Source organism: Serpula lacrymans (assembly GCF_000218685.1).
Source record: "Serpula lacrymans var. lacrymans S7.9 unplaced genomic scaffold SERLAscaffold_3, whole genome shotgun sequence".
In the NCBI taxonomy this organism is placed as follows: Eukaryota; Fungi; Basidiomycota; class Agaricomycetes; order Boletales; family Serpulaceae; genus Serpula; species Serpula lacrymans.
The window spans coordinates 620,562-629,972 of NW_006763292.1; the positions used below are offsets into that span (position 1 = coordinate 620,562).

The following is a 9,411-nucleotide window of genomic DNA, read 5'->3' on the forward strand; positions in this document are numbered from 1 at the left end:
CCTAGAACTTGATCAAATGGACGTATACACAGCTATCTCAATGGAGACTGAGAGGACTGTACATGCTCTCCAGGGGGTGTTCCTATCCAACTGGATACTGCTGGAGATTGAAGAAATCCATCTATGGATTAAAACAAGCTGGTTGTACATGGAACAAAACCTTTGATCGCAAGCTCCAGGAGTTCGGTTTCACAAGACTAAATGCAGAAACATGTCTCTATGTATTCCGGGACAACAAACAAATATGCTTTGTTGTTATCTATATAGATGACCTCCTTCTAGGAGCTTCATCCCGAAAATTCATGGATATCACAAAAGCCAAACTCGAATCCATATTCAAAATGCGGGACCTTGGAGAAGCAAAATACATCCTCGGAATAGAAATCCAACGTGATTGTTCAAACAAAACAATATCCCTATTGCAACGCCAATACATTGACACAGTCCTGGAGCGTACTGAAATGAAGAACTGCAAACTAGTATGGACACCAATGGCCCATGGATCAAAACTCCTTGCAAATGCTCCAGGGGAAGATATTGTGCAACATGAGATGCATATTGAAGGGCGTCAAGTGTCATACCTCTCAATTGTAGGCTCCCTTATGTATGCCATGCTTGGAACCCGCCCAGACATTGCCTACGTTGTTGGAATACTAAGCAGACATAGCTCAGCTCCAAGGAGCCATCACTGGGAAGCTGAAAAATGTGTCCTCCGATATCTGAAAGCAATCAGGGAAATGGAACTACGATATGATGGCACAGATGTTTCCATGGACATGGATTTCTATGGATATTCAGATGCAGATTGGTCTGGAGACCCAGACACGTCTCGATCAACATCAGGATTTGTTTTTATCACCATCCAAGGAGCGATCTCCTGGACAAGCAAAAGACAAAGCATGGTCACTTTATCCTCCACGGAGTCAGAGTACATTAGATTGAGCAATCCTGGACAACACCTTGCATGGCTTCGGACATTTTTTGAAGAAATTGGACATGCTCAAAATGGACCTACAACATTGCACTGTGACAATCAAGCAGCTATCATTCTTACATGAGATCCACAGTTCTGTGCTCGCACAAAACACATTCAACGGAAATATCATTTCATCTGAGATGAAATAGTATCAAAGGGAGAGGCAGTAATCAGATATGTTCCTACAGGAGATATGGTTGCCGACATTCTCACTAAACCCCTCACTCATGAAAAACACTGGAAATTCTCTAAAGCTATGGGACTACGGTTGCACTCGAGTGGGAGTGACAAAACCGGATAAACCCGGTCTCTGCCGAAGCAGCCATTGTTCTCCATGGAGCATAGCCACCACTCCATGGAGTCATAATACTGTAGTGAGTAGCACATCCGACTATAAGTAGTAGGGGGTTTAGTATAGGAATACCTCAGTCGTTTCTATAGCCTCTCGGGCAGTGGCTGAGGTATGTTACATTACATTTATTAGAGATCACCTTAAACTAACGTCTATTATAGTTTCACTTAGGTAAATAATAAAGTCGTTTCTATAGCCTCTCGGGCAGCGGCTGAGTTTCACTTAGTTATATTACAAACTCCACTTTAACTTTCACTTTCTCACGCTGTGCAGCTTCCTCTTTTTTTTAGATATGTTGTGGGCATAGACAAAATCCAAACGAGCTTTACAATGCCTGGTAAAGAGAAGGGGGCATTTGGACTTCACAACAGCCTTCATACCCAATTTCTTCAAATGAGACAGAACAGTATTGGATGAGAGGGGCTGGTTGATGACATTGATAAGGGCTTTAGTAACTTTGACAGCATTTTCAGCTTTGTCATAGATAATAAGACATTGGGCATGTCAAATATTGGTAGGGGAAAGCTTGGAAGGACAACCTCCAATAGCTTTAGGCAGGGTAGAACACTCTTTGGAGTGAAGTTTGGATATAGTAGACAGGATAACACCAGTCTGCTGGGCAATGGCTTCACCAGAGTAGCCAGCATCAAGCAATGAAGGGATGGAGTTTTTTTGAGTAAGAGGGAGGGATCTGACTATGATGGCAGTTGAGATTCAAGAAGTGTGTGAACTTTTTTGAACTCAGACATATATATCTTTGTTTGTACCAACATATAATAGCAAATATTCAATGTTACAACTAAGGTTCTAGTCATCAATTCAAAAGTGAAAAATCCCTTTCTATGGTGTTACTATTTTAAATTGACCATATCTCCATAGCATGTGAACCAAATCACATGACCTATGTGGCAATTCTATAGCTAGGAGTAAGTACTATCTATAAGCCCACCAAAGCTAAGTGTAATACCCAAGCTGTGTGATGGTATGCTTCATGCATGACACCTAGAGTAAACATGGAAAGGGTTTTTGGTGTCACTGTACTATCAGGAAAAATGGGGGTAGCTATATAGAGCAAATATAGAGCTATACTTGCTTATAGGTACTTATAAAGTTGTCATAACTGTCAGACCTGTTATAGAACCTCTGGCATTTATAGATGACCAAAAGTTATTATAGCCTTTTATAGATGTTGAGGATCTTCTTTTACTCTTAGAGTCAAGCAAACCAATTATAGCTGTTATACATATTGGGGACCTTTTTTTGCTTTTAGAGTCAAGCCAACTAATTATAGCTTTTGGCTAGGTTTTATAGTCTTTATAGAAAAAATAGCTGTAATACAAGTCTTATTGCTTTCACCTTGTTTCATATGTACCTATAGATTGGATTAATTATCTGGACATTTATTGCCATTATAACTTCAAGGGTAATGCAAGAAATGCATAATATCATTAAAAGAATCAAGCAATCTAGACTATGAATAGACTTTACTACTAATAGAGTACTTAAGCTACCATAGTTTCCTCTAAAGCATCAAAGTCAATCACATAATCTTTGTTTTGAGGTTTTTGATTAAGATATTAAAGATTGGCTGATTGTCTGTATATATATTTCACATTAGCTAAAAGATAGGCAGTAGATATATACCACTTATAAAATGCTTTCATAAGGATTATTCCTCATTTGAGTCATCCAACCAGGACAACACTTCTGGAGTGTAGAGAGCTTCTCAAAGTAGAATCCCCATCTACTAATAAGATTAGACAGAACTATTATAAATGTGATTAGAACTCACCTAGCTTTGAACATATTCTCTGAAAAATCTTGTACGCTTTTACCATCACCATCATAGGCTCTAAGAGCACACTCAACCTAGTGGATAAGTAAGTAAATGTTCAAAAGTAGGAGTAAAAAGTCATATTGCAGAGGCAACCAGTGCAAGTAGAGGCAAAAGAATACCTTTGAAAATATATGCGTACCTAATTCCTTCACCTTTTCTTCCAAACCATTGGTTCCTTATGAGATCCTTGAAAATAGAATTTGAAAATGGTTTTTGCTTGTTATAGGTTCTTCCCTGATACCCATAAGTTGTAATACGATGAAAAAAACAATAGTTCTCACTTTGATATCAAGGTCCCCATTAATAAATGTGCATATATCAATCAACCACTGAACAGCAAGTTTGATTTCTTCAGGAGACATATCCCCTGGGATACCATATGCACCATTGATCATGAGTCTGGCCTTGGCTACAACCTCTCCCCGTATTTAGGGCCCAGAAGACCATACCTAAAAATTCAAACAAGAGTTAAACCAAATCATGGCAATGAAAGAATATACTCACATAATCCATCATAAAGATTTTCAACGCTTCATTTTCTTCAATCTCCCTCAATTTGGATTCAAAGCTGTTGCCAATCTTGGAGCTTTCAGTGATTATTTGCCATGAGATATCAGAGTGTATATTAGAAGCAGGGAATCCTTCATTTGTTGAGATATGAAGACGCATTTGAGTATGGGCTTCTATAGCTAGCTGTGCAAAAGAAGGAGGGAAAAGAGCTAGTGTAGGTTTGTGCTTCCTAGTCATAGCAGAAGATGGAGATACACTAGCCATTGCTGTGCTTGATGTGCAACTGGAAGGTTGGATAGAAAGAGCTGCAGATGGCAAACAAGATGGTGTGCTAGTGCTTTCACCAATATTATCAGCTTGTTGTGCGTCCTATATACATATGTGAAGATGTTAACTTTTATTCAGAGTAGATAGATATACTCACTTTTCTGCCTTGCATCTGGGAATGATTGCCATCATCCTTTTCTATACTTGTTATATAAAAGACAAATTTGATATACAAGATAAAGAAATTATACCTTCTTGTTCACTATCCCCTCTAACAGTGTTCCTAAACTCTTCTGTATTTGTATCATCATCCCCACCCCCATCTTCATCTTTATTATCTATAGGCCCGCAGGATCTAGGTTGAGTTGAAGGTGGAGTCTGGACCATGTTAGTATCATTCTCTTCATCTTGGTCATCTACTACCTCCCTCCTATGCCTATGCTTCTGGGAGGGTGGCAGTGGGGCATCCTCCCCCTCATCCTCTTCCTCAAGAGTATCAGCAGTACATTTTAGGATTTCTAAATAGCATCAGTAGAATATAATATTTTATGGGAGATTTAAAAAAACAAGTACCTTGACACTGTCTCATACTCCCCAGCATCTATGATAATCTTACCCTTCGGAGATTTGGTTTTACTAGAAGCAGATTTTTTAGCTATAAGTAGTATAAGGAGGATGATAAACCTGCAATACATGGGGAGGATTAAATCACAACACGTCAAATTTTGGCGTGGGAATATCTGAAAGTATACTAACTTCACAAAGAAAAGACGTGCAAAAAGCTAAACTATTCAAACTACATTATCTGCCCATCCATTTCTATTCTTTGCCCATAAAGAAAACTCTTTGTCAGTATGGAAAACAAAAGATGCTCTCTTACCTTGCTATTGCAGATTGAACTGCGTAATGTCACAAGATCTGAAGATGGCGAAGTCAACTTGCCTTATTTCCAAGACCAGACCTGTTTCAACCATGACAAGGGCTCCACCTTGGAAATTACCAATAGGAAGGACAAGACAGAAGTCCTTGTCTTTGCTATCTCGATGACCTTTGGTAGAGACATTGAGGTTAATCACCAGTGAAAGGAAGGGGAATATTGGAGACAAATTGATGCCAGGCAAAATTGACGTAACTTCAGCCAATAGCTCATACTCCTCAGGCAGCTGCAGCTCAATCTTTTGGATAGAGTGATTATTAGATTAGATACCACAATAATGTACTATATTCAAGCTTACCACATCATGGATCCAATGGAATAGGTCTGCAAAGACAACTTTGATAGTCTGGTAAATAGTGCTGTCATCTTTGATTTCCTTGGATAGGTAAGGGATCATCTGGGAATAGTTGGTACAACGTCTATCTTCCCTCTCTAACATGAGAGGCAAAATCTCAGCTGGAGTGTCATCTCCCTGGTTTTCAAGGAAGTTAGTGGGCAGCTGGAAAGGAATAACATGGCTGTATTAGTAATTACTCTTGTGCAGTGATGGTTGTACCAGGAAAAGTATAGCGCCTCAAACATGTCATCCTCATCATGTTGTACAGGCTTCTCAGTAAGCAGCTCATTATTCTCAAATACAACCAGGAGCTTTGGCTGTAGTGATGAGTGGATATAGTCAGGGAGGGATGTGCAAACAAAGACCATGAGGGAGCCGTCTGAGTTGCAAATATTGAGTGATTGGCTGATATCAAGAAGTTTGATAAGACACCAAACACTTGAGTGTACAATGACCCCAATATGATGTTTGCTAGGATCCTCAGGTACATCTCACATATAGCCTTTACACCGTCTTGATACAGAGACTGAAGCTAGCAATAACCCAGGTAAATGATTGGATAGGCTCCCAATGTGTAGCCACATACCTGTGTTTGCAAGTTATTAGTGTCTGTTGCTACATGGTCCCTTACTGCTCATTCCCTTTTCTTCTCAGTCCACAGGATATTGGCATTGCAATCATGTTCTGCCTGAAAGACTTTGTTTGCAGCCAAAGAATGATTATACAATGTAGGGATGGTGGTGGTGTTTTTCTCACTGAGAAAGCGAGATGGATAGGAGTTGGGAAGAGGACTGTCCTCTTTCTCATTGATGTCAGTTAATGGGGGACTATACGGTCTACTCAGAAATGAGTGTTCCAGTGGTGTAAGTATGTTGTAACCCAGTTGGTGCAGAGGGATAGCTGGATTACCAGCGCAAATAGTGGAAGTGTAGCAAGACTGCCAGACAATGCAGTCGCGCTCAAGTAAGACAAAGTTACTAGGTATATTGTTATTAGCAAGGATATCCTATCAAACTTCAATAAAGCTAAAACCTATAGCATGCACTTGAAGATAACAGAATCAAAAAAATGGTCTGAAGAGCTGATATTTGTGCGATCAAATTCATTGGCTAGCTGATGCTCCGCAAGTATAGCCGGGGAGAACATTGATGCCATGCTAATGGGCAAAGAGAAGTGCATGCGACTGATAGTAGGAATGATGTGGTTGATAATTAAATTTCCCTTGACAGTTCCTTTTTAAAGCTTGTCAGAGATGTACAAGAGGTGGATATCTTCAATTTTTACCTTTTTTTGGCATTCTTAGCAAATTTTCAAGGTCCCATGGTGAAATGCCCTCCATGGCAGCAACTGAAACACGAAGACCCAGACTGGCAATAAGTACTAATAAATATATCGAGCCTCCACCAGCAAGGGCTGCAAACTTGCTTCCAGTGAAATACCAGTCTTGAAATGTCCTTTTGCTGGGTTTGTTAGACAGATACGCAATTTCTTGATTGTATATTCCATTGAGAGAGAGACCTGTTTGTATTTTGATACTACAATTTGAGATATGAGCGAAGAATATTGAATATGAGAGAAAGATAAGTACTTACCTTTGACATTTTGTGATAAGCTGCATAAGATTGACCATCAGAAGAAAGTTGACGGCTATGTCCTTGCCACCAAGTCCCTTGCAACAAGCAACAACTGACATAAGTGATTTGTCGAGATATGCTCCCTCCTGGATTGCAGACTTGACGTTCAGGAGCCAAGCTTCTGGGTTGTGTGTGTCAGAGCCCCAATGAGCGGATAAAAGAGTTGCAATGATAGCATTGACATTCTCGCTTGTGTTGATCCAGGGACTACTTTGTCGTTGCCATGTACCTTCGCCACCCTGATGCTGCAGTGAAAAAGTAATACCACCCCTAGGACAAGGGCGATGGGGCTCAGAAGCTGGTGCCAGGTCTTGAGGTCATTGAGTTTATTGTCTTGATGCTCTGGATTTCCCTTGATTGCTTTGTGTGTATCAGTGCCAGTAGAAAGATAAGACTTGTCCAACCAGGGAAGCATGTTTGGTAGTGCTGATTGCTCTTTAGGTAGGTTATTAAATTAGTTATAGTATTGGATGATGCCGTTGGCTTTCCAAAGAGGAACTGGAAAGAAAAATGTAAACATACCTAGTGAGGTTTTACCTAACAATAACTCGGATTCAGATAGAACTGACAAATATATAGTTTCAGCTGAGGATAGCCAGATCAGAAATCAAACTTGAAAGCTCATCTGGCAATACAGACAAAATTGATGGGTATGATAGAAATGTTGATAAGTTGCTCTGAAAGTCGACCAGGCCTTCAGGTAAGTCTTGGATACCATTGCGTATTTCCACCAGATGCATGAGGTCATTCCTATGCATGCTCAGTGCACGTGCCAGCAGCTCATATTCCGATATGGATAGAATTTTTTGGGATAACCAAAAAAGGCAGTTAAGCAGGTGTTTGAGCATCTACCATTCTTGGTCTGACCATAAATGGAAGGTATGTGAGCATCCAAGCAATATCCTCTTTAGGAAGGTGTGCAAATGTCCCAGTGACCTCCACTTTAGGAAAATGTGTGATCACATGTCCCCTCCAAATTATAACAGATTTTAATTGCCCAGAGGAGCCCCTTGTTGTGTTCATTGATCTCATCAAAAGCGAGTATCATACCCACCATTTATTTGTCTATACTAACATTAACTAGGTCACAAGATGGCAATGACAACCTCTGTTTCAGGCCAAGTTCCTGTGAAAGTCTTACACCGGGATGGCTCAATCAGCAACTCCCTTATCGTGGATCAAGCACTGTCTGACTGGCCCCCTTTGAAAGCTCCAGAGGGATGTGTACCTCCCAATACTCACATATGGAGGGGTTTACATGCAGACTGGGGATTTGCAGCTGTGTTTGAAGATACTGAAGAGTTAGCAGAGCATTCAGACGACTCAAAGGAACGTTCAGATGACGTGTCTGAAGATTCAGACCAGGATGACCACTATTTTGGATTGAAATTTGGTGACATCCAGAAACTGCAAGAGTTGGTGAAGTCCATGCTATTCACCATTAACCACGAGGAAGAAACAATCCACTCCGACCAGAGTATCTATTTATCAGATTCATTTTACGTCATAATCAACCTGAGTGTACATTGGATGTTGTAGAGGGTACTCTTGATGAGGTTATACAATAGTTGAGTAAGGAGGGCTGGCAGGTTGGTAATGGAAATCATGTTTTTGAGCGTACAGTAAATGTGTATATCGGCCATCATCCAATTATTTTGTTTTATGTATTTTAAACAGGGGACAGAGCCTTTTATGGCGGTGGAAGTGCAAAATGCACAGCCTGGTGACTGGATTCAACACACTGCCCATCATAACCTGGAGTTATTCTATTACGTATTGCTGGCCATGTGTGTCTTGATGGTAAAGCCATATGAGATGAAAGATGCAGATGCTAAAGAAAAGGACAATATGAAGAAATGGCTAAATCCTGAGTTCACTTCAATGTTTACCCACTCTGACACTGCTTTTCACAAGTATCAGACCTTTGGCAGAGTCAATGGTCTCAGCTTGTTTCTTGAAAATAATGTATCTGAATACTTCACCTTTATGATCCCTTACTTCAAGCGCCTCTGCAAGGTTTTGTTTGGGTCCACATTGTTCCTCTCAAAGAAATTTGTAGAGGCAGGTCCGCCACCATTCTTTGTACTGTTGCATGCCTCCCATGACAATGTTCTTGATATCCTTGGGGAAGCTTTAGAGGAAATTCAAGGTGGAAAGACCTGAGACAGCCTTTTAGCAGACCGTCAGGGTTTGTCCATCATCTGGATCTTTGGAGGTCCGATGATGAGCAATTTGCATTCCAGGCCCTTTTGGTGTTGAGCTATGTTTTGGGTGCAAAGTGGACCAGTGGAACTATGGCAAGTTATTCAAATTTGATCACTTCCTCCGCATCCTCTCTTCAGGCAGTCAAGGCATCCAATTGTCTGCAAGCTGTTACTCTCCAATCTCTTAAACACCGTCATAATGCCTTGTCTTTGTTCCTTGCTTCTGATATTGCAGATTCATCGTTCCTCATCCTCCAACATAACAAAATGCTTGTCAATCATAATACTCCTCACCTATGCCCAGCATCATGTGGCAGATCTTTTTCCAGCACCCGTGCCCTCAATACACACCTTGGC

General features: G+C 40.5%; 2 protein-coding genes across 2 annotated transcripts; one reads left to right on the forward strand and one right to left on the reverse strand.

Annotated features, from left to right (window-relative positions):
- Window positions 1-3,593: 3,593 nt before the first annotated feature.
- SERLADRAFT_434123 (uncharacterized protein) lies at window positions 3,594-7,265 on the reverse strand (the record flags this gene model as incomplete). The annotated part of the gene is made up of 10 exons (XM_007314383.1): window positions 3,594-3,614; window positions 3,670-4,044; window positions 4,100-4,140; window positions 4,194-4,460; window positions 4,904-5,117; window positions 5,178-5,397; window positions 6,262-6,448; window positions 6,501-6,751; window positions 6,809-7,089; window positions 7,116-7,265. 10 exons carry the CDS (start codon window positions 7,263-7,265, stop codon window positions 3,594-3,596), a joined length of 2,007 nt encoding a protein of 668 aa, XP_007314445.1.
- Window positions 7,266-7,942: 677 nt separating this feature from the next.
- On the forward strand, window positions 7,943-9,013 carry SERLADRAFT_434124 (uncharacterized protein; the record flags this gene model as incomplete). Its single annotated transcript, XM_007314384.1, has 3 exons — window positions 7,943-8,371; window positions 8,419-8,472; window positions 8,528-9,013. 3 exons carry the CDS (start codon window positions 7,943-7,945, stop codon window positions 9,011-9,013), a joined length of 969 nt encoding a protein of 322 aa, XP_007314446.1.
- Between the last annotated feature and the right edge of the window lie 398 nt (window positions 9,014-9,411).